The following is a 26,780-nucleotide window of genomic DNA, read 5'->3' on the forward strand; positions in this document are numbered from 1 at the left end:
CACAGTATTTAAATAGACTTTAACCCCTAATAATCCAATTTTATCGTGTATTTTAGGACTAGCTAATTTCCGTAATATTTATTTGAATCTAGTCAAATCACAATCTACTGATTTTAAATAATTTCACCTGGCAGCATTTGCCTGGCCCACCCCTACCAATTTGTGGAAGTAAAAAATAAAAATGTATGTAGGGCAGAAAACACCCTCTTTTTTGGGCTAATGTCAGTTGTTTAATCTTAGCTATATTCCTTTTAAAACTCCCTCCGCGTCCCTAGTTTTGTACAGTATACGTATTTTTATAAGCTAAACAATAAATTATTAAATATTTACATACCTATCACGGTGGTTTAATATATAAATTAAATAATATTGTAAAAAGTATTGTAATAATATGTACTACCATTTTCGATGTCAATTACTAGTTCTATTGCTTATATGTTCGAGATAAAAACAACATTACCAAACCTAAAATGGATATAAGTTAATTTTATGAATAAAACGCCTAAATGCAAGCTTAAAATCGTAAGTATTTTTATTCGAAATTCGTGTGATTCTGCTTTCAATATGACAAAATAATATTTTTACGTAGTGTTTTTTCAAGTGCGCTTGATTCTAGGCAATTTCTTTGCTTATCAGTAAATAATCTTGCCTAGACAATATTAAAATATACAGGCGTTTGATGTTTATGGTGCAGTGGTGTGCAACGAGTTTTTACTTATAATGCAATGACCTAAACAGCGAATTTTGAATGAATCTGTACAAGTGTAGTAAATCAGTGGTGATCAACTAAGTATCACAATTCTCAATAAATCATAGGCGGCCATATATTCTAGCTAAGCAGAATAAATATTAGGTATTTTTGTTCTGTTGAAAATTATTATGATTTTTTTGAAACTGTTAATTTTAGTTCACTTGTCGTGGTAGGTATAGTGTTGGTTACATTTAGATTTATAAAATCTAACATGCGAGAGTTAATGTCATAAATATTATTAATTTGTTTTGCTATTATTTCTTGGTGTAATGACATGATAGTTAAAAGAAATAACAAACACATATTATGTTGGTTAAATTAACTTTCTCGTCTACATTCACTGAGTCTTTGACTTGACCGACGCTTGGATTCCACCTTTATCCAAGTTCTGTGCTGCCTCATGAGCTATTGCTGTAAGGAAACTCGATTTGATTTTATTGGTCACATATTATTTGTAACAATGAACAAATTTAAATTTCATTAATAGTTATTATACTTGCATTTCTACCTCATTATACAGCTGCTCATTAAGGCTTGTTTACACGGACTTAGTACTCACTTACTCGCACTGATATCCCATTTACACACGCATGGATTTACTGCTGACAGTACATATTATCGCGGTCATAACAAAAAAATTCACGTGTGAACACGTATTATCGTTCAAATTGCAAGATTGCATGCGTGGATTAAGAAAGTTCAGAAGCTTCTGAATTTCCACACGACAATGAGACTCTGCGATATCTGCGTAGCAGAACGATAGTGATGAATCTGCTAGTAAAAAAATGAACTACACCATGCAGACTCATTTTTAGGTTTACCGATTATCACGACCTGTCAAATAGTACCATAAAATTAAAACATCGCGTCTCGCTTACTCCTGAAGAATGAGATTGGCGAGACACTTTTACATGTAAACAGTTATTATCGCAATAGTTTAAAATACACACTATTGGTGCAAGTAAATCCATGCACGTGTACATGTGCTATAATACTGCCTAGATGCAATTAATTAATAATAAGCATTAGTATTTGGCCTGTTTACACGTGTCGGTGTAAATAAAATAATTGTTTATAATTTTAGGAAGACGTCCAATTTAAGCCAAATCTTTTTAAATCAGTTTCAACATTTATTTAACCTGATTCAATTCAGAAAGCAAAATTATTTTATTTTATTATATTTAAAAAAAATAATATATATTTTACAGATGTACTGAATTAATTAATGTACACTATATTATCATGGCCATTACTGTTCGGATAGTCTTCAGGCCTCGTTGATCTCGAATTGTGAGGCATCTACAGTCTCTCATGATGCATGCCTCTGTAGGATGCTGGATTCTTTTGGCACATACCATAGCCACAACTGCATTGCCACCCATTATTAGGATAGGTAAATATCATTCAATTGTTATCATTATTAATAGCAAAACATGCTACAGTTATTCAAATTCTTCATTCAATTAAATAAATATGTTTTAGAGAATGGTATCTGATGTAACATAAGTACACTATGAAGAGAAGAGGTATTCTGCTGAAATCGGACCCTATTTTTATTTCAGAGTAATTTTGTTGCTTTGTCTTTTTCTCAATGCCATGCGATTCATCTCTGGTCTGTAAAATGTATTTGTCATTGGGTTGTATAGTACGTAACATCTTGTCCATGTCTCGCAGGCATATTAAGCATATTATCATCACTTGTGCCTGGATAATTGACTGTGCAGCAACTACATACCTACACTGATTCGCTCTACAAGCTTATTTTAAAAAATTATGACCTATTCATCATGATACTGTAGAACATAAATAATAACCACGACATTACAAAACAATAATTTGTGAATGAGTTAAATTAGTTGATTTTTCTTTTTATCTATTCCTGAATAATATAGGAACTATAATGTAAGTAAAGAAATTATAAAAACAATAAATTATAGCAGAATTAAAATTTCTATATGAACTGTTGTCAACCTTAATCAATTTCACTAGTATTTACTTTTATGAGTTTTATAAAGTATCTGTACTTCAGAGCCAGTGTATCATAATATGTACGATTTTGCATAAAATAAGTTATGTGCAGATTATGTAGGTACCTAAAGTATCATATCTCTCTGGGCAAATTCACCTTTTGAGTCTATTCATATTGGAAACCTGAAATTCCTAAAACCAAATTTTTTGACATACAAAACATTGGCTGTCAGACGATGTGATTGTATATTTGACCTACATTCTATATGAATAAGTTTTGTGAATCATTCTAGATAAGATGTTATAATTGGTTGTAAATCAATACGATTTTGTAAAAATATTTTTCAGAACATTAATTATATTTAATTACAATTTCAGGAGCAATATTCTCAGAAGATATGAAAGGATGCAGTGCCGAACTGGCTTTTAAATACGCCGTTTACAGGATAAACAAAGACAGGGCTCTTTTGCCGCACAGTACGCTTGTTTATGACATTCAGTATGTGCCGAGGCAGGATTTTTTTAGAGCTACCAAGAAAGGTATTATCATTATAATCCTTATACTGTAGGTATAAGAAATATGCGGAAGAAAAGCAAATGTAAAAAGGCTTGTCACAGTTGTGAAAGTTACATGAGAGAATGGCAGATGTCTTTATTCAGTTGGCAGGACTGCAGTATCCATAGATAAATTTATTATTTATAGGATAGGTTAGGTTAAGTTAGTATTAGTAGGTAGGTAATTTAAGTAACCTATAAATACATTTAGTTATAATAGAAATAGTAATAGTAAATATAGGAATAGTAAGTTTGATGTTATATTTCATCAATTTGATTATCTTGCAAAATGATCGTTTTGGAACCAAAGACTTTGATGAAAACCTTCCTACTAAATGAAAACGAGGCTTAAAAAAGTCCTCATGACCTTTGCATTGTGGTTGAACGATGAATCCTCAAATTTGGTACATACCTTGAAAGGTCTTGTACTGAATGTGGTATATTTCTGAGGCTGCTCCAACTTATGTATAATTAATAAAATTAAATTCACTTCATAGAAAGTGAATTATCTTTGAGTGGACTATGTTTTTGATATCTAACCAAATTTTAAGAACAATACAGTCGAACTTAGTTATTACGAGGAAGATGGGACTGACTGAATTTTGTCGTTATAAGCATTACTCGTTATATCGTTATATAAGATTTTTTGCGCCACATTCTATTTAAGCATAGAACATAAGAAATCTGAAAACCATCGTAAAAATCCCCGAAACAAGCATGGCATTCATAAACTACAAAAGAAGTTGTTTATTGTAATGAAGCGTTGAACCGCCGGCGCTGGAAGGTACCGTCTGACTTCGCAAAGCTTGGATATTGAGATCCCCGGGGTTCCAGCGGCTAGCTCAGGAGTCCATCGAACCCCGGATTCACAAAAAAAAGAAATTCAAACGGTTGGAGTATAAATAAAACACGGTCTTTCGTGCTCGTAACGTGGTCTTCTTATATTTTACATTTTCTTTAAACGTTTACATATTTTGTTTTAACAATAAGTTTCGCAGGTCCTATCCTATCGGAAAGGGGACGCTTACTAATTTTTTTTTTCTTTTTAAATTTCGCGTACCGACGCCGTCCAGCAAAAAGGACTCTCGTGATTGGCCAAATTTTATCGCGTGATCTTTGATTCGGCGAATCACGAGCCTGACCCTGGCGCCGGCGCGCGAGGATTTCACGCACAATGCGCGGCAAAATTTATTATATTTAAATACTTATATTTAGTCTTAAAATTATCGCTTTCATCCATCATCATTTATACTTTTTAAATTAAATTAAATTTATCTTAATTACACCTCCGCCCAATATGTGATTTTCACACACCGGACGAAGGCCCTTACTTATAAATAAAAAAATACTTACGTTGTTGAGCAAGGAATCAGATTAGATGTTTTATGAAGCCGTTTCTAGAGGTCAGGGTTACGTTTCGACTTGAGCTACTAAATGATTATTTTACACCGGGAGAAGCCCGCTTGTAACAGGGATGTATCAATATTTATATGCAATTAGAACCATATGCGTGGATACTTTTTCAATGTTGTCGGCGAAAACACTAATTAGGTACTTTAGACACTTAACTAGTGACATAAACGTAATCCGATCCTGGCGGTTTTTAAACGATCAACATATTAACAGTTTTGCTCGGTATACCTGAGAAGTAGCTCATTATAAAAGTGAATAAATGTATAGAGAAAATCATAAACTAAAATGTCAATGAATGTTTCCTCATTACATCCGAGATCTCACTATTTCCGTGATCGTAATAACGAAGTTCGACTGTATATAAATAATTTAATTTTAGCCAATGTTACTAATGCGACGAGAGTTACAGCCGAATTGGGAATATCTCACTACTTACTACTGTATTAACACATTTTTATAAAAAGCATCAAATATATTCTTTTTATTTCAGCATGTGGTCAGATAGAATCGGGAGTTCTGGCGTTATTTGGACCACAAGACACAGGTCTCGGCTCAACCGTGCAAGGCCTATGTGAGGCAATGGACGTACCCCACATGGAGGCGTCTCCGGATCATCTGGAGCCGAGGGAGTTCTCCATCAATCTTCACCCGTCACAAAAATTGCTGGACACAGCTTTTGCTGACTTTATGGCCTATTTGAATTGGACAAGGGTTGCTGTTTTGTATGAAGACAGTGGCTATGGTTAGTAATAAACGTTTTGAAACATAGAATCAGATCTTTTTTGTATTTACATTGATACAGCAATGGTAAATAATATCTTTTTAATGATGTTAACTTACTGTTGAAATAGTCTATTAACAAAAACATCGTTTTCTTTTAGTAAATTTATGGTATAAACCAGGGACAGCTGGTCAGAATTCAATTTGGTATGATTTTAAAAATGATGAATCTACTATTTTGAAAATAGATTATACTATAATTAATTAAATAATATTAATATTTCACTGTTTTGCATACACCAGGTATATGCAAATAGCCCCATTTTGGCACAAATTTTCTGTACGCTCAGTTAAAAAAGTGTACTTCATTTGTTTTCAGGAGCTTTCAGGTTTCAAGGACTCGGTCGTCAAGGCATAGATCTTTATGTGAGGCGCTGTGAAGGCCCAGAGTCCTACAGAGGCATACTCTCCGAGATCAAAGCGAAGAAAATCACCAACATTATTGTCGATACAGATTCAAAACACATGCCTAAGTTGTTTCGAGCGGTAAATTGAAAGCAGATATTTCTCTTGTTTTCCAAAATTTCATATAAATTATGCAGCATATTTTATTAGTTTTGTATACTTATACCCTGTTTATACGTGCATGGATTTACTGCCGACAGTATGTATTATCGCGGCCATAACATGAAAATGCATGACGTGTAAACACGTATTATCGTGCAACTTGCAAGATTGCATGCATGAATCAAAAAAGTTCAGAAGCTTCTGAATTTTCATGCGATAGTTGGAACATGCATGACGTATGCGCATGCGTAGTAGAGCAATAGTGGTGAATCTGTCGGAAAAAAAAGAACTACACTGCGCAAAACATTTTTGATATTTAACAGTCAGCACTATTACGTGTAAACAGTTATTATCGCGATAATTTAATTTACACACTGTTGGTGCAAGTAAATCCGTGCATGTGTACAGGCGTAATTAATGTAAATTTTAATTAACATTATTCGATTGTTTTTTTGTTTGAGATAATAAAATTTTAAATTCATTTTATTCATATTGCAGATACTCCAACTACAAATGAATAGCCACCATTATCACTATCTATTTGCATCTTTTGTAAGTATTTCTATTCTATATCAAACATCGTTAGTAAAGATATTTAATCTCTCAAATGTCAACCCCATTCTCCAAGCGTAGAAACATAATTCAATGAAGAAATAATTTCTAATAGACTTGTTGGGGTGCGATAAATAATCTATATCAGTTGTGCACAGCCTGTGGCTCGCCATCTCATTTATTGCGGCCCATTGATTATAAATGAAATTTGCAGCCTACTGGCAGATGTTTTGAACAATTAAATATTTTCTCTTCAAAGTCATATTCAACATATATATTTTAGCTTTCCTGAAAGGTTATCGACCGTTCCAACTTCGACTCCGTGTGTAATGTTTGCGATAAGGGAAGAGCAGGCTAAATTTGTTTATCGCCTGAAGCAAACAGTCACAGTCACATTTCACTGGAAGTAAAAATTAACTGTTTATTTTTAGGATATAGAACTATTCGATTTGGAAGATTTCTACTTCAACAGAGTGAATATGAGCGGGTGGAGACTTGTTGATCTGGATAGCGACAAAGTCAAAGAAATGCTGCTGCAAATGGAAAACTTTCGTCCGATTGGGTCAAATATTTTACTGGATAAAGGGACGATTGAGGTGAATTTTATTTACACCTTCATTGTTATCTGAAACAAAAATTGATATTCTTAGAGTATCAAATGGGCTTCCACGGAGTGGAGGTAGTATTTAACAGATTTTTGTTTTTATGAGAAATGGATATTAGCTTCTTGCTCAACCTGTTAGATCCATACTCTGGGCCCAAACACTTAACCATAACTTATAACCACTCGTTTCAGTAAATTAGATAATTACAGAAATCTCCCATCAGTAACTCTATATCGGTTTAGTATTATTCATGAGATATCACATGTTGTGACACACATGGCCGCTCTCTGCACATTAGCAAAGATGCGAATGTCTGTCAATGGCGAAGATACATCGACAAAGGAACTTTTTATCTTAGATATCGTCGGCTTAACTAGAAAACTGCTTATCTACGTATTTGGTCGAAAAAAAGTTGAGAACGCCATTTTGTAGAGAATTTTATACGTCATCGAACTGCAAACTACGTATAATTAAAAAAAATATGGCATTTGCACAATCTTCGCTTTAGAAAAATGCGTAACTTCTAACATCATATTAGTGACAAGAAAAGTGCGTATCTGCTTTCATTCGCTCTAAGTTTGGCGAGCAGCGAGCAACGTTCCTGTTCAGACTAGTTCAATTGCTCAAATTTGGTGTTTTTAAACGAATCTTCACATTATTCGAGGTATGTTATGTCATTATAATATCATTAAATATTAAGTTTATATGAAAAAGTGCTGTTTACATGTTTAAAATGAACTTTAAATTCACTGTGGTAGATACCTACTTTTCTCATAAGAGTGTGTCAGTAGATACGCAGTTTGCGGGCGTTTGTAATACGATTAATATGATATTATTATTTTTGTTGATCCCATTTCTTGTACTAAAACTTAATTACTGACACTACAAAAGTATAGAAAATAATTTACAGTTTGATAATAAATATTATTATGGTTATTTACTTGTTTTATTAAAATTCACGGAAGGGGTTAGTGACACATTGAATTTTTATGTTACAGAAATCAACCATGTCGTCGTTAAGAGCCCATAAAATTATGAATGCCCTTAAAAATTACGTCGTCAATGATGATGGTAGTCTCACAAAGAAAATTGAGCCAGTGGAGACAAGGACTGTAAATACAATTATTGATTCAAACAATCTTGAATTAGGTGAAATTTGCATTTCGGTAGCACAGGTGGAAAATGGTTATGAAGAAAAGACAACTCATTGTTTGCGCAAGCGGATACTCAAACTATATCCAAATGGAGTCAAATAACATTTTAGAGACAACTCATTGTTTGATTGAGCAAGTGGAGACTCAAAACTACATCCAAATGGATTCGAATAACAATTCGCTAGACGATGTGTTAGTCTTTGCAGAGCAGGTGGAAGGAATACATACAAAAAAGGAGGTACAGATTAATGCTAGTCTGTCAACTGAAGATAACACAGTTGATAAACGAAGATCTCAAACGGGTCAGATGGATAAAAACCAATGGGCAATCGCAAAAAAGAGAGAAAAGGGTGAATCTTACAAAGGAAAAAAGAAAATAAATGGAAAATGGAAGTATGGCATCGGCAAAGAGAAAAGAACACTGAAAGAAAGGTTTAATTGCAGTTCCTCAAAGAAAGATCGCTCTGTTATAAAATATCAGTCGATATCAGAAGAGAGGAGAGTTATGTTTAATGATTTTTTGGAAGTTATCTTGGGCAGAAAAGAAAGTGTTGGTTAATACGCTTGTAACAGTTAATGCAACAAATAGAAAAACCAGTACGAAAAAAGCATCAAGAAGATCAACTTCCACTGTGCTATCCTTAAAATGCAGAAATAGATATGTCAGAGTGTGCAAGAAACTATTTTTGTAAAAATTTTATATGTTAACATTTTAATAAAATATTATTCTTCCATAAGTTAATAGTTCAAACTTATTTTCCTATGATTATACTTGGTAGGAGAAAAGCTTGCTATGTAGGTACTTCTTTCAGCTTGTTATATCATGCTGTTACATTCATTGTGTGTTGATAATTGGGTAATATTAGTATCCTCACACTAAATTTGCATACTTAAAATAAGTTACGCAAACTGCGTATCTCCAAATTTTATGTTGGTAAGGAAAAGAGAATAATACGTATCTGCATTTTTTGTGTTTTTTGGGAGACAGGTTAAAATTTTTCTTAATATTTGAATGCCAAATCAACAAAAATTATTATTTACGTAACATATGTAAAATTCACAACATGATATTGGTTACAACTGATTTTATTCAGTTTTTATGCTCTCCTGAACATTTTGCTAAACTGTAGATAAGCAGTTTTCTAGTTAAGCCGACGATATTCTGTCCAGCAGTAGTAAGGCATTAACCCTAATACATACATGTTGCTCCTCTTCTGTTGATCCTCTGTCGAGGAGAATGGTGAAGGCCGTATCACTAGCAGGCCAGAAGCGGGGTGGAATGAGAAAAACGCACGTTGTGGTTGCTGGCAGGAGTTTATTATATCGCAGGGTATTGTCGTTGGCGGTGGGTAGAGACCTTCATCCAGTATCAATGTATTATAGGACACAGCTGAAATGTTTAACTATTTCTGCAATTCTTTACAATGTGGTTGGGCCTCAAAGGCAGGTACAGATTAGCTTGGCAGGATACTGGAAGATATACCAGTAAGCCGCGAATCCCAAATACATTTTTTTGCAAAATGCAAATGATCAACGCATGCACAGATTACAAATATGATATCACAGAAATTTTATATTGCTTATAGAGACATAAATGCAACAATTCCTTTCACTATGTCTAATTTATTTCTATATATTCAACAAAAGGATTCATTAGTTTTCATGTCAATACAGTTTATAAAATATATATTTTGTTAATGTATAATTTCTTAAATATCCTGGGTCAGTTTGAGGTTACTAAGCCAGCTCTACCAAAAAGATAGGTTCTATGCTTGCGCAGGCAAACCTAAATGAATAGAATTGAATAAGATAGCAATGAATTAGAATCAATTTATTATTCATGTAAAACCAATAATCGGTAAAATTTGAGTTTAGAAATTGAAATGCTCATCTTGCAGACAACACCGGCCCTCGTGTACGATGCTGTCCATGTATTGGCCCTCGGTTTGGCAGCTTTACAAGCGCCCCTGCGTCCAGCTAATCTTTCCTGCGAAACTGCTAACCCATGGGATGATGGATTGACGCTGTATAACTATATCAGCTCTGTAAGTACTTGGAAATTATGTACCGTGTGTCTGAGTCTGTACCTTCTCTTATGGCTACATTGTTCACAAAGTATATTATGGCGTTTTCGCATATAATAATTACTACTCATCTTTTGTTGTTCAGACATGTTGTATAGATACTAAGATTACATAGTTAATAATAACTGAGACCACAACATGCAAATATGATGTCGATGCATGGAAAGAAGTGAACAGGCAAGAAATGTGTTGATGACTTTCGAGATGTGAATGTACCAAATAATCCAAAGGATATCTGGAAACAAAGAATATGTAATGATGTAGTACTCGAAAGAATGGGTTTACAATGTCTGGGAGTCTAATAGATTGTGAGCAAATGAAAAGTAGACTTGTTCGGCTGCATAATGCACTGCTTCAGCTACTCATAACGTGAAAGGTACTAGGCAAAAGATGGTAAGGAAGAAGGAATGCATTTCTTGGTTGAAAAATGGTTCATCAATCAATGGTTTGACCAAAACACAGTCAATTTACAAAAGAGAGTAGCATTCAATGATTGAGAGATTGAAACTGAAATACGATGGATACACAGAAAGAAAAAAGGGGTTTAATCAAAATTTTCTAGGTATGCATTATGATTTCTGTACAACTGTAATTTTGGATAATATTTGTTGTAGGTGAGCGCCCATGGTTTAACTGGTCCAATAGAATTCACAGAAGGCCGTAGAACGGGTTTAACACTTCGCTTACTACGACTGCACGGGTCAAACTTAGCACCGGCTGGATCGTGGTCTCCCCGAAGCGGCTTGGAGTTGACCGATCCGGCGGCTTTTAGGCATGAGGCCGGTCCGAATGTTACATTGGTCGTAGTGACTAGAGAGGTGAGTTGTTCACTGTTCTTCATATTCTGAAGCCACTTAAGTTGTGCACCTTCTTCCTTTCCTGGAAGATATTCTTTCTAGCTTTATAATGTAGGATCCATTATCTCTTTTAAAAATCACTAATAAAGTATGTGGCACATTCATCCCTTAGTAACTACATGACAGAGAATGAGAATAAAAATATAAATCGATTGTAGAAAAAGTACAAAAATAAATTATAACTTTCTGTCGAGTGATAATAGTAAAAATTTCGTGTTGAATATTTGTACAAGAACATCGTCAGTGTTTTGTAAAAAGGGTGAATCAACCATTTTGGCGAAATTGAGATTTTAATGAAAAAACAATATGCACCTCACTAGCTTTGTAGTGTAAAAACGGCGAATTTGCATCTCCACTTATTTTCAGTCAAGTGATCTGTTAAAACGGTCACTACAGCTAAAACAGATCGATTCCAAAATTAAAAAATAGATTACTAGATGAACTATATATCAGTTATTCCAAATGCACCAAGAAATAAACTATATTCGTTACATTCTCACTAAAATAAATCGAAGAAAGTGAAGACGCTAAAAAATATCCAAGCTTTGACCGCGCGTTCAAAATGGCGGCTGTCCAGTCTTCACATACACAGTTTCAACACATACTACCGAGCAATTCGCCGCGTTTGTATTCGTTATACACAGGGCTGTGTTGAGTACATGCTGCCGTAGTTGATTACGGTCTATGACAGATATATTACTAAATCACTTGTGGAATAATCAGTGGGTTATCGCTTATCGCATTTAGTAAGTCGTAAACTCAAATTTTATTACCATTTCAAATTCTGAACCTATATTTATTTTCGTCGCCATAAAATAATGTCATCCACTTATTCATTAGGATGTTTTGGAGAATAAAACACTAAAAATAATTACCGCACTGCTAAAATACTATTATGATATAATTTATGAGGCGCCGTCGGCTTTTTCATTGTACAAAGGGCCTGTCGAATAATCGCCAGGCATAATATGAGCATGTGAACAGAGCTAACACAGTTTCGTGGCACATAAAAATTAAAATTATTACCCATTATAATAATGTAAATATCAAATATGGAACAATGAACAAAGCCAAACAAGTTTACTGGAGAGCTGTGCATCGATAAAATATTTTCCAGCATTATTTTTTCGATAATATTATGTGGTAGTGACATTTTGGCGGGTGAAATAATTATTTCACATATATTTATAATGACAAAAAATACTAAAAACAAATCTTCAAAATGTTTCTATCGAGATCACAGATCACTAAGAAAAAATACATAACACTAACGTAATCATAATAATTAATTAAAAGGTAAATAAAAATATTATCGATGCACACTTTTCGATGCATGACCAATGTTTTGTTTTGATAACCCTGGTGACGCATCTAGTACACCCGTCTTCGCAATGGCGCGCGATTCAAACGACTGAATAACGAGTGTTCTTTTCAAAAATATATTTCCTTGTGTTTTACTTGACATTTTTATGATCTGTTGCCTGATATGTCTACCTAAAGGTTTGAACTAATTTTTAAAGCATATTATCCACAAGTGTCTCTTCTAGTTTGGTCAAAAATACGAGATAAAGTCTATGGCATGTTTACATGCCATACGCAGGGATAGGGTTAAAAACAATAATCATAAGGGCGAATATCCAGTTAGCGTTATGGATAAAAAGCCAATGTGACATAATATTAGGCTTTTTAAATATTATAAAGCCTATTATAAAGACAGTATTATTCCTAAGCTTTATTATAAACTTGTTTATTTTATAATCATCCACAGGTAATTAATAAATAAATGTCAAAAGTAAAAAATCCTCCTCCTGTAAAATAGCATTTTGGTTAACAATAGCACATAGTACTGATATTAAATTGTTGTAATGTTTGGTCTGACATGGCAATATTGCATGTTTAAAAATCACTATTGCATATCTAAATTTTTCAGGAAAAGCCATACGTGATGGTAAAGGAAGGCTGGAATCTTCAAGGAAACGACCGATATGAAGGATTCTGCATAGACCTCCTAAAGATAATTGCAGGGCGTGTGGGCTTTACCTATAAACTGCGACTGGTTCCTGATAATATGTATGGAGTATTAGACCCTGAGACTAACCAGTGGAATGGAATTGTGAAAGAACTCATGGACCAGGTAGAAAAAAATATTTTCGGAAACGGTTATAACTCAATAACATGTATCTGTTAAATGATATTATATATTTTTTTTGTTGTGTATTTATTCCAGAAAGCTGATTTGGCCGTAGCGTCAATGACGATAAATTATGCCAGAGAGACTGTCATAGATTTTACGAAACCTTTTATGAACCTGGGCATTGGAATTTTGTTTAAGGTATTGATTATTCTGTAATTGTTATCAATAAACCTTGGGGAAAGCCCTTGAATAAAAACAATTCACCTTTACAAATTTGTCATGAGTTTTAAATAGCTCTTAAGCATATTTTATAAATGTAGACTTACCATTATGTCAGAGCTACAGACGACTTAGTGATGATTTCTGTAATTACAAATACCACCCACTCTTTCATATTTATATTGTCTATTCCCGACCGCCATTTCCTTTAGCGGCCATACGCACCTGCCGCCTATCGTTTTTTGTATGCCGGCTAACCGCAGCGGCCTGCCGCATATCGCACTTCGCATACAAAAAACGATAGGCCCGCGACGCGGCCTGCCGCAAGTGCGTATGGGCACTTACACTACATAAAATGCCATGAAATCGCAGCCATGACATACTGGAAAAAATATTTAGTTTCTATTAATGTAAATATATCAATATTTCAAAGAATCATATTTTCTTTTATTCATTGGATATAAAGAGAAATCTCAGATAAACAGCGCTCTTGAGTTTACTCTTAATGTTAAGGTTCCTATAGGTATTGTTACAAAAACCTAATGGTGTTCACTTTTAATTGGCAGGTTCCGACGTCCCAACCAACTAGACTGTTCAGTTTCCTAAACCCCTTAGCGATAGAGATTTGGCTTTATGTTTTAGCCGCCTACATTCTTGTTTCATTCACACTTTTTGTGATGGCAAGATTTTCACCATATGAATGGTGAGTACAAGAAATATTTATGAATAAGTACTAAGTCTAGGTAACTTAGGTAGGTAGGTTCTAGGCAAAAGTAACAATGATTAGCAGCTTAACAACAGCAGTTACAATACTATGTACTTCATTGATAGATTTGTTTTGTCAAAAGACTTTTTAATGTCAAGAACCTTTTAGTGTTAGTGTAAGGCCTGAGTGGACAGCGTTTGGCAGAGTGTGAGCGGCATGCGCAACTCAAATGTATAACCAAAAACAGACATTGTCTATGAATATTTTCACATTAGACGTTTGAGTTGCACACCCCGCTCGCGCCTCGCCGAACGCTGTCACATTCAGGCCTTACACTTAGGATTGTGAGGTGTGTAGTTATTATTAAAAACACTAGATAAAGAATGTTCTAATAAATCATTTATATGTGATTATTACTACATATTATTAGATATAATAGAAAATGTGTGTTTAGGTCAAATCCTCACCCTTGCGCCCGAGAGTCAAGACTGGTTACCAATCAATTCTCCGTCTCCAATTCTTTCTGGTTCATCACCGGCACCTTCCTTAGGCAAGGATCAGGTCTTAACCCCAAGGTATGTATTAGAATCTATATCAATTTGAAAAAATTATTGATAAAAAATTAATTGATCAATAATGTAAGAGACTATAATTTAAACTTTACATTTTCCCGTTCCGTTTATCTATAAGAAATACTAACCCAACTAATCTGTTAAATAAAAAAAGTTTCCAAATATATTCAGTGAAAGATAATTAGAAATACTAATATTATTTTAATTGATTTTGTGCTCCATAATTCGTCCCAACTATGCCAATCACATGCAAATCAGCAATGTATAAAATGACACTTCTGAGGTAATCAAGCTTAAACATTTTTGGGAAGTCACTATATTATTATGAGTCTTAGAATTTTGATTCACATAATAATAATAATATTACTTATATAGGGTTTTTTTTCTATTGTCTTTGGCACATTGACTAAAACGTCTTTCATTTTTTTTACACAAATGTGCCACATTCGTGCCTTTGGTTAATTTGTATTCAGTATTTACGCAGTTTCGTCAAAAATAATGTCATTATTTCGCACATTTCTAGAGCCAGTAGCACTTCTGGTTTTTGTCTTAATAAAATTTGGTTGATTTCTAGCATATCTATGCACCTACGTCAAATTAGCCAAAAAGACATATTCGTTCCACTAGGATGAATGTATATAATATCTTAGATGAGGGCTGCTTCACTGTGTATGCTGTGTGGTATCAGTGTTGACATTACATAATACAGTACACTCTCAGTAATCAGCCGCCCGATTATCCGACAACTACTATAATCCGCCGTTATTTTTACTAGCTACAAAATCAGGCTCTATAATTCGCCGGTATTCAATTGTCAAATTCAGTAGTCCGCCTCGTACAAGTATACAATGCAGATGAGATGGGTTCATTTTGGAAACTTCTCCTTCGTAAAACATACATTCATCGAGAAGAAAGTAATGTACCAGGGAGAAAAGTGCCCAAGGACCGCATCACAATTATGTTATTAGTAAATACCTACTTGATTTTGATTATAAATAAAACCGTAATTTGCTAGTACAAATTTCTCAAAAAAACTATTTTTACGAAATAGGTACCTGTTTTTACCATATTTTGTATGTATGCACTATAATCCGCCGCTTTCACTAATTGGACACTTGTCTGGTTTTTGGGGTGGCGGATTACTGAGAGAGTACTGTATAAGGCTGTAGCGTTTGATAAATTTGGAATGGAATAAAAATACCATACCTCATACCATATATTATCAAGTCATCACCGATGCAATATGCAAAAAAAAGCCCTCATCTATGACAATAACATATTTATGTTAGAGCTTATCAAAATATTATACCCATGATAGCCGAGCGGATAACGCATCGGCCTTTAATGTCAAGAGTCCCGGGATCGAATCCCTGGTCTGGAAACAAAAAAATTACATGTTATTTTTCAATGAGTGTTTGGACCCAGAGTCTGTAACTATTAGGTTGAGCAAGTGGTTTAACATTCATTTCTCCTGTGGAGGCCCATATGATCTTTTTAGGATCGGACATGGTTTAAAAGATTTTTTTTTTTAATGTATTTGAAGTATCTGAGATCTTAACAATACATGTTTATTCAATGAGTGACTTAATGGCTGATACTTCATCATCCTTCAATTTTCTTTGAATGTTTTGTGCACTTTATAATGTTAAATGTTTTGAAAACTAGTTTTTATCAACATGTCGGCAATATTAATTTATAAACAAAACACTTTCAGGCAACATCCACTCGCATTGTAGGAGGAATCTGGTGGTTTTTTACATTGATCATCATCTCTTCATATACGGCGAATTTGGCCGCTTTCCTCACAGTGGAGCGCACTGTGGCGCCCATCGAGACCGTTGCAGATCTAGCCGGGCAGTCTGCCATACAGTACGGGACACTGCAGGGGGGAAGCACCATGAGCTTCTTTAGAGTGAGTTGTGGGGATTTTTTTTGGTCCGTAAAATTTATAAAATAACATTCCGCACCGATTCGCCAGCATGACAATATTAACTGTTTTATTCTCTCACTCAGGACTCAAAAATCGATATATATCGTCAGATGTGGCGCTACATGGATTCGCAACAACCCGGGGTATTCGTGTCCAGTTATGAAGAAGGCGTTAAGAGAGTTTTGGCGGGTGGCTATGCATTCCTCATGGAATCTACTATGCTTGACCACAGAGTTCAAAGAGATTGCAACTTGACTCAAGTTGGAGGACTTCTTGATTCCAAGGTAGCAAAAGCGAAATTATTATATCCTCCGAAAACATAAATAAAATTCTTATTTTCCACTGTTATAATAAATTATGTATTGAATAAAAAGTGAACATCTTTAACAACAGCTGCTGATATCGATGCCAGAATATAAGCAATGCCTCGATACTGAACTGAACATCAGTGAAAGATTATTTCTATGTGCCTTTCATATTTATTGCACAACTTTTCGGACACACTCCACTAAGGCTAATTTTTAATTGTATTGGGCAGTGAGACATGTAAAAGAGGAAGTGGGCAAACACTGAGGTAGACTAGGTGTAGGAATTCACCTACATTCAAGGAGGACTACAGAAGATAGGGAAATATGGAGAAAGTTCAGCAGTATGATGTATATGTTAATTGATTAACTATTGAGCTACATGATTTTTTTTTTTTTTTTTTGTGATTTTACCGAGGCTTTGACTGCGACTCGCTGTCATATCGCCTCTTCTCTTCTAGAAGGGGATCCTTCGATCAGGTCCTCACTCCTATTCTGTTAGATGGCTTTATAATTATTATGTCTAGCTCTTCCGTCTTTCTTTCTTTCTTCTTTAGACGCCAGTGTTTTATGCACCAGAATCGCTCTCCTCCGTATCCATCCCTTCTGTATTTTCGATACATCGTGTAATCATTGAATTTCAGATAGTCTAATTCAGACCTCAGCCAAGTCTCTGAGATTAATGCTATTGAAATTTTTTGTCTTATTAAGTAGAGTTCTATATCATCCTTTTTTTGCTTCATACTTCTGGCATTCCATTTTAAAATCCTAATTTGTTTTTTATTATCCATTTTGCTCCAGAACCTCCCCTAGAATTTCCTTTAAGTGTCCTTCTTTGAATTGTTTGCATACCCAGTCCACTGCTTTAATTATTAGTTGTTTAATGATCTGCTGCCAGTCTCCCCCTTTCAGCAAGACTTTCATAATTTCTCCCATCGCGTTAACCTCTGTCTTCCCCTTTGAATTTTTCTTATTTTTTGTAGGCTTTACGCTACTACCTGTAGATATTATTGTTGAGCCTGAAGCTTCTACCACCGCTTCTTCTTTCTTTTTGTTTTCCTTAGTTTTTTGAATTGTTTCGCTTTCATCTCTTCCTACGATTTTTTTTTTGTTTTAATATGTCAGCATAGCTATTATTTAACATATTTTTTTTTGCTTCCTTGAAAGGTATGTTCATTTTTTTCATTGCTTCTTTGCAATTCTTTTCCTCTTGCCACTTTGGGCATTTTTGGCTGTTTGCCGCGTGGTTACCTTTGCAATTGAAGCACGTAATTTCCTCATTTTTTTCGCAGGTTTTGTGGTTTTCACCACACTTAGGGCACGTTTCTACTGTACATCCGCAATTGTTCGCGATATGCCCATATCGCCAGCATTTGTAGCATTGCATAACCCTGAATACATACGGTTCTACAGCAAAAGAGACTCCATATATGTAAATTGTTCTCGGCAATTTTTTCTCCCCAAATTTAATACTGACTGACGAGGTCTTTGTCAGCTCTCCTGTATCACCTTTTCTTGTCAACCTCTTAAGGTTGATTACTTTTGCATCACTTTTGATTTCCATTTGCAGTTCTTGGAGGTCCATATCAATATCGACTTTTCTTATTACTCCATAAGAGCAGGAGTCATTCTCTTTGGTCACAAAACCGAGATCTTTGAGTTCTCCAGCTTGTTTCACTTTATCTGCTTCTTTTTCGTCTTCTACTTGGATGTACGTCTTTAAATTTTTATTGTAAATTTTCTGTACTTTTACTCCTGCCTTATGCAGCATCTGCGCTATTTTCAATTTTAATGGAATTTTACTTCCCGTCGCTATCATGACGATGTTTTGGTTTCCCTCTGGAGTGACCCCAGAGTCTCTTCTGGGTTTTTTTCCAGAGGTCACCGTCTGCCATTCTTCTTCTTTTTCTCCAACCACTTCCTCTTCATCATCGTTTCTTTTCTTCTTCGTTTTTTTGGTTTCATTCACTTCCATCGTGGTGTTTTCCATTTTATTGCTTTTGCCGTTCACGCGGTCTTGGAATTCGCGCAACAGTGTGAACAAAAACCAGTGTGGACAACCCCTCGCTTCACAGCGTTTGACGCACTCCCCGCACAAAGTGCACTATCCGTGCAACAATAAATATTTTTCACTTTTTCTCAAGCACTGGCACTGATTGTCAAAATCACATGGGACCACACATGTTGAGTTTATTGTCAAATTCATTTACAAACAATATTATTTTTGTTGTATCCCGTATTTATAACCGTTCGCGAGTAACCAGGCGAATAGCGTCCCGAATACGCAAGCGAAGTTGTACAACCTCACTCCACCGCTGTTGGCTTCCGACTGATGGAGCTACATGATATTTATGGTGATTCAAAACTAAGCTGCATTTTGCTAATTGTAAAGATACTGGTCTGTTGAATGTCTTAACAGACAAGACTTGTCTTGGTTAATTGTTAAAAAAAAATTCACTTTTTATAATGTACAAAAATAATATGTTATTTATATAGGAGTTTTTAGTATATAAAGTTAACTACATTAATATAATGAACATTTTTAGGGTTATGGCATAGCAACTGGCAAAGGATCCCCGTGGCGAGACAAAATATCTTTGGCCATCCTCCAGTTACAGGAAAAAGGTGCAGTTCAAATTCTCTACGATAAATGGTGGAAGAACACCGGCGACGTCTGCAATCGGGAAGATAAAGCCAAGGATTCTAAAGCTAATGCGTTGGGAGTGCAAAATATCGGTGAGATTAATGTGGGGATTTTTTTAGTAAAATGATGTGGTTGAAATACCTACAATAAATTCATAAAAGACAGAAAACTCTTCAGTTATTTGGCCATGTGATACATAGGGAGAGAGGGTAACATCTTGGAGAGCAATGTTAAGCAGAGATGCTGTGGATGAGGTGCATCCTCCAGTTATAGATAAGATATTCATAATGTAATACATTCATAAGAAATATTTTTAATAGATACATCTCTGATTCTGATTTGGTAAATAAAATCACTTATTTTGAATGGCAGCCCTCATCTCAGAAATCACTGCACATTGCTGTTGGAGAGACATCATAATTGGCAGTGTAAACGCAGTATGACCAGATCTTTATTGCTCTCAGCAAAATGCTCAGATGAGTCCAGGGACATACTGTAAGATAATTGTGAGCAGAATAATTGGATGTGCTCATAAAAGACGCTATTGTCAGAAATGTAGCGATGGCTGAAAACATTAACACTACCAAGTTAATATTGTTTTTCATCGGGATATTGCAGGTGGCGTATTTGTGGTTCTGCTGTGCGGTTTGGCGCTCGCCATTTTAGTCGCCATATTAGAGTTTTGCTGGAACTCTAAAAAGAACGCCGCCCAAGGAAGACAGTCACTATGCAGTGAAATGGGACAGGTATGTTGTTTCACATCATTAAGTCATAAACATAAGTCATAAAAAAATATTTTATGGAGATGGAGCTTATATTTATGAAAGTACTATGTGGCTAAATTAGATGCAAGTCTTCACACTTCCGGCTCCGCTTAAGAGTCAGCAGCTCGCACTTTGCATTTTATTTACAGTGTATTTAGTGCTGCTAACATGGATAATAATATATTAACTTTTATACAATTACCAATTAAGCCATATAAGAAAATTTCTGGAATCGTTATCAAGCATTGTAATAAATATTGATACCGGCCTTTCTCCGTCGAGGAGAATGGTGAGGGCCGTATCACTAGCAGGCCAGAAGCGGGGTGGAATGAGAGGAACGCACATTGTAGATTGGCAGGAGTTTTTTATTTGCAGGGTATTGTTGTTGGCGGTTGTAGACGCGGTTTTTACTGGCTATTGACTTCACTGCTGAAGGCTGCTTTTCTCGGCTGAAGGCTGAAGATGCTTATGCTTGGGGTCCGAGGCAAGAGAGTCAGGGCTTGCGGCTTGCCGATGCCGTCTTTTGGCTGGGCTGGAGGTGCTTGTCGCTCGGCGTCTGACTCCGAGGCGAGAGATGCTTGCTGGGCTGGAGATGCTGGCTTGGCTTTGCGTCCGAGGCGATGCTAGCTGTCCGGCGTTCAATTTAAGAGCGTGATTTGGCGATCGATGCTGTTCGTTCGGCGTCAGGGGCAAGAGAGAGATCTTTTCGCGCCCATCCAACTGTCAGGCGGCGTCATCACGCTCTCTGTTTTACCGACGGATTGAGTAGTGACGGCGCTATCGGTAGACCGCGTCTGTTTTAGAGTGGACATAGGCTGTGGGGTATGGGAAAGTTGATGGTTCGGTCCGTCCTTTGAGGTGGTCTCCTGTGGGAGACTTCCATCTGGTATCAATATGTACATAATATTATGAACGTATTGTTGCCAAAGTAAAAAAAAATGATAAGGGCAAAAATTTTAAATTGGGATTGACAAAAAAACCGTGGCCACAAAATGGGGTAAAATACCAAACCTGAACAATCAGAGAGTGAACATGCTAAAATTTAAATTTTTCATACTTATCCGAATATAATTTGAAAACCTCAAATTATCTACGTTAAATAAATAGATGTAGTGTTTGAAAAAAGAAATATTACAAAATTGTTAGCAATGAAATTTACTTTGACTAGACAGTAACTTTTAGTAATAATTGACAAACATACTGGTAGGTACTAAAAGTTTCCTTGTTTTCAATGAATCTCGACGACGAAATGAATGGTGACGATATTCTCGTAGGTATTCCAATATATATGCACAACATATTATCAGATATTTGCAACACAAGTATTTGTTAGTATTATACATGCTTAGGAAAAAATATACATATAGAAAATTTATGGGTGATTAATACAATTGTATTTCAGGAGTTGAGGTTTGCTGTGAGATGCGGAGGCGGAGCTCGGCAGCGACCGGCGCTCCGAAGACATTGTGCCAGATGTGCTGCTCCCGCTACTTATGTTCCTTCCGCACATTACAATGGGGTGACTTTTTAAAATATACAATAACCTTCAAACCAATAAATTAAACATCAATAATGATGAATAATGATGTTTAATTATGATAAAATATTTTTTAATAACCACTGAAAAATGGCAGAATATCAAGGTGGCAAACATTTAAACCAATAGCCTCATATTTCGTATTTTATCACTAGATGTCTCCAATAAATTCACAGTACACTGCACTTTGCCTTAAATGTCAAACACAGAATGAGTACATCAATCTTATTATTATCATCTACATATTGTTGGAAATTATATTCTGCCGTATTACTTACAAACTTTGTTTCCAGGAGCTGACATATGGCACGGGCGAAAGTTGCGCTTTGCCGTTGAAAGAGTTGCGAAGTAGTTCCTAGCGACGCGCTCCAAACCCGTCGCCCCCGCCCCACCAGTCGTACTTCATCGCCGAAAGACAGGCCCCGCCCCCTTTGCAAATCACTCACTTGGCTACGTGATCTACAATTCAAGGGACCGCAGCAAGTGAATTGAAAACCACTTTTGTATTGTAATCCGGAGCGGGGATGATGATCGAGAAAGTCTGTCTGATGTAATTAAATTTGTAGATTTAAGGTACGATTTAAAAAAAAAGTTAGTGTTAAGTTTATGACAATGACTCAAAGACATCTTACACTAACGAATGTAAATGTAAAACATAAAATATTACTCTGTGCCAATCTATGTATCATGAAGGTAATCAATATCTGCTCAGATAGAAAATAAGCTTATGTTAACCTCTTCACTCACAAGAGAATGGTACAATGATATTATTTTTCAGTTCTTTTCATACGTGACTGATATCGAGTCCATCCTTAGTAGGTATACAGGCTAAGCACATACAAAGTTTGGCTCTAAAACACAGTAGATTTCGGATTTTTTCTTTATCGAAGCCTTTATTTTAAGAATTCCATAAAATTTCTCATTCCTGTTATGTGGATTGGTCAAAGTGCTCTGGTCAAAAGGTTTTGACCTCAAATTACCATCAAATAGTATTTACAATAGTCTCAATTTTTGGTGTATGTCATTTGGTTACATAATAATACAAAAAATCTGCTTAAATTATTAACCATCGAGTTTCTGCACCAAACTTAGTTCTTGGCCTATACACTAGAGATGGCCGAGCTGGTACACATTCATTATCTTAGTAAAACATAGTGGTACATCATATTTGTCCTCTGAAGACACAAACATAACACTGATAAAAACAATCAATGTGCGATTTACAAAATGTCGATTAATAAATCCCACAAATAATTATTTTTGTAAGTTGGTAGATATCACACTATTATATTTTAATCTTGACGTAACATTCGAAATAGCCGTAAACTAAAAGACTAATATCTGTGTGCGAAAGGAAAAGGGAGATAGATGTAAAATTAGTATTTTTTAGAAAAGCCAAAAGAAGATTGAGTATAGGACAATTGGCGTAACTAGAAATATTTTACCCCTATGCAAAAAATAATGTTTCTTAAAATTCTGCTAAAAATCAAAGTCGAGAGCTATTTTCTAGTTCTTTCTTCCAACATTTTTCCCCTCAGATCCAATGGGTTTTCTGCCAAATTTTTTTCAGTCCATAATGAACGCAGAGAGTAAAGTTTTAGATTTCCGAAAAATTTCGAACAAAAACTATCAGATTGAGATTTAGGGCCGCATGTCTTGCAATGCTTTGCTGACTCATGCGATTGGCATTGATTCGACCCAAAGTTTTTTTTGTGCGCGTGCATTTTATCATCCCTTTTCTTTTCTTTCAGAATATTCCAGGTTTTATTTTTTTCTTAGTACCTACGTCCTACTAATATCTTTCTGTAGACGGTATTGCATTCTTACACTTTGTTTCATATAAAATAATATCATATTCCTATTTTTAAAAGTAATTTGCTCAACAATTTAAGCTATAATTCATTTAAATATACATGGTGCCTCATACAAAAATCTTTCATGTAGTACTTCCTTTGGACACTTGATTGATTGTAAATTACTCATTGTGGATGTAAATATGTATGTACTATGATTATATTATTATTATATATTAATGTAATACAGAAATTAAATCACACGAAGAGACCTCTAGTCAGAAAACCCGACAAAGTTACTTTTACAATCTCGCACACAGACACAATTTCGGTACTGTGATGACAAACGGTTAAACTGCTGTTTACACAATTTTACAGGAGAGCAAAAACAAAGATTTGAAATCAGTCTGACAAATTAGTTTATAAGGTACCTATTTTGAAGTATTTTATATCAAAATAAGCGGAATTACCATCCCAACACAAACTTTTACATTATTTTTTCAGATTGAAGTTTTATTGTTATCTTGCATTTTAAGCTCTAATATTTTGCCACATCAAATAATGTACAATTTGGAACATATTATGGAAGAAAACCTGAAAACTGCACTTATAACCGTATGCCATCACAGTACCGATTTATTCTACAGGGTCAAACGTCAATATTGACTTAACTGTCAACAACTCAAACCAGCTAAACGTCATTGAGCAGAATGTCATTAGACATAATCTTAGGAGCGATTTTGCCAAATAAGAAGCAAGTGAATACATTGTTTGCATTCGTCATTATTCTGACAATATTTCTCAGTTTCATCGATGAAACAGATGTTATTACGATCATACGTTATTATCGTGTCGTGTGTTTGGAAAATGTCCTACAGATGGCATTGGCGATGAACTTCAGGCGAAAGTGAGAAGCATGCCACTCCGCTATCAATTTATTAGCAAATTATTTTCTTCCTAATCAACAATGTTGAGTCAACTCTGTATGCGTCAGTGCATTAAGTTGCATGTGTTTTATGAGTGTCAACTGAATTAGATTGTTATGGTTGCGTCAAGCTTGAATGCGCAAGCCCGATAAGAATAGATATTGAAACTTTTTCATTTCTGTGGGCAATCACTATTATAATAATATGTATGTAGTTGAAATTATTAATAAAAATAGCACACCGAAAAACATACAATAGACTCAGATTTAGTATAAGTTTTCGATTTCGTTACAAAATGTCGGAATAATATCAACTAATAATGAGACATATATTAAAGTTTATACATAACACTACAATAATTATTTATTAACATCAAACATTGGAAACTGTACATAAATTTCATCTTACTATATACATACATTCTTACCTACATTGTAAGTTTGTATAATGTTTTTTAATGATGATTTTTTAATAATACAATGTGTTTAAATGTTTGTATAATATAAAAATTGTAAAAATATTCTTGTATTTCTATATAGATAGGAAATTTTTAATGAAAATTGAATGTGTACGTTAGAACCAACTTGGTTTCTGTTAAACAACCGTGTTTTACAATATTTTAATAAATGTAAGTTCTAATGAATACTTTCAAAGTTTCCACATTATACAAAAAATATAATATAAAATGCTAGTCGTGTAATGGGTATTCTTGCAATATTATCAAGTGTAAAAAAGAGCCCTAATTTTCAATTTGCTAGAAGTTTTAATTTGTTAAATTGAATCTAGGTGCAACTGTAAAAAAAAACACAAGTGAGCCAATTTTTATTAATACAAAATGTGTAGATCACCTTACTTAAATTTTGTTGATGTTTTCTAGGTCAAAATATCTTTTGATTTTTGACAAAATTATTCTTGTTATATATATATATATCTATTATAGATTAATAATATAAAAGCAACATTTTGCTTTGAAGATTTAAGTGGTCCATATAGTTTATAAACTCTTCTTAAGTATAATATAATTGTTCACATTCTATATATTGGTAATACATAATTATGTTTGTAAAACTATATATAAAATATTTGGTTATTTGTTACAAACCACATTAATTTGTTATTCTAAGTAAAGTTTAATCTTTAATACTATTCATTATTATACTCCAACGGGGTGGGGTATTTGACAAAGGTAAAAAAGGTAAATTACTATCACTCGTAAATGGACAATACGGGCCTTCACAGGGTGGAAATCACCTCAACGAATGTTTTTTTTACAAATAATGGTTGTTAGCCAATTATTTAATTTGTAGTATACTTCTCTGGATCAAACAGACTCTAAATATTCTAAAGGCAAACAATCTGGAGTTATACGAAAATACATGTGTAACTACAAAAGGGCCAAGTTCTTTGACTTATACTATTTTCATGCAAAATATGTAATAAAAAAAACTAATATTTCTCCATTGTGTACCATGACTTTTAGGGATTTTACTATTGTACAACAGTTTAGTATTATTAATCGCAGTATAAAACTGTAATCAGTGACGTCCCTACGCAAAGTGCGACCCTTTGACTAACTGATAATTCGGCCCTCTGGTTTTTTTTACTAAGTCGACCATATTTAGTCTTTCAATACATCGGCATATATTTTGGAGTTTATTCCATGGCAGTATTGTATTGATTTATTATTCTGTCATTTACCGGAATAGTATTTACATCTGAGCAAAAAAATGGACTCGTTATTGATATATTATCTAAATATCATGAGTTATCTAAGGATTTGGTAATGTCTCTCAACACAAGCTGAACTTATCAATCGAAATAATATTCGGCGATTCATCCTATCTTGAATTTGCCGTCGCTATGTGGCGAATAGTCTGCCTGCCTACACAGGACGACACTGACTGTAATGAGGTACTTGTGTCATATTAACGTACACAATCTCATTACTGCCAATGTTTTTTGAAGTCATAACCGAAATGTTATTTTGAAAAAAAAACAGGTATTATATGAAATATTATATTTAA

General features: G+C 34.6%; 1 protein-coding gene across 1 annotated transcript; it reads left to right on the forward strand.

Annotated features, from left to right (window-relative positions):
* Positions 1-1,984: 1,984 nt before the first annotated feature.
* On the forward strand, positions 1,985-22,396 carry LOC147066991 (glutamate receptor ionotropic, kainate 2). Its single transcript, XM_085954626.1, has 18 exons — positions 1,985-2,144; positions 3,098-3,259; positions 5,178-5,429; positions 5,787-5,953; positions 6,473-6,526; positions 6,958-7,122; positions 10,184-10,330; positions 10,984-11,187; positions 13,157-13,360; positions 13,454-13,558; positions 14,146-14,282; positions 14,740-14,860; positions 16,572-16,769; positions 16,871-17,071; positions 19,639-19,828; positions 20,355-20,482; positions 21,903-22,019; positions 22,331-22,396. Exons 1-18 carry the CDS (start codon positions 2,063-2,065, stop codon positions 22,394-22,396), a joined length of 2,700 nt encoding a protein of 899 aa, XP_085810752.1. The 5' UTR covers positions 1,985-2,062.
* The last annotated feature ends 4,384 nt before the right edge of the window (positions 22,397-26,780 follow it).

Source organism: Rhyacophila brunnea, unplaced genomic scaffold, assembly GCF_057557595.1.
Source record: "Rhyacophila brunnea isolate RB1 unplaced genomic scaffold, BYU_Rbru_1.0 scaffold_4, whole genome shotgun sequence".
NCBI lineage: Eukaryota > Metazoa > Arthropoda > Insecta > Trichoptera > Rhyacophilidae > Rhyacophila > Rhyacophila brunnea.

What these genes read in the sequence shown, in the direction of transcription:
- LOC147066991 (XM_085954626.1), top strand. Translation starts at nt 2,063, where the DNA reads ATGATGCATGCCTCTGTAGGATGCTGGATTCTTTTGGCACATACCATA. An exon ending in TTTTAGAGCTACCAAGAAAG is followed by an intron (nt 3,260 to 5,177) that starts GTATTATCATTA and finishes TTTTTATTTCAG; the next exon opens with CATGTGGTCAGATAGAATCG. An exon ending in TGCCTAAGTTGTTTCGAGCG is followed by an intron (nt 5,954 to 6,472) that starts GTAAATTGAAAG and finishes TTCATATTGCAG; the next exon opens with ATACTCCAACTACAAATGAA.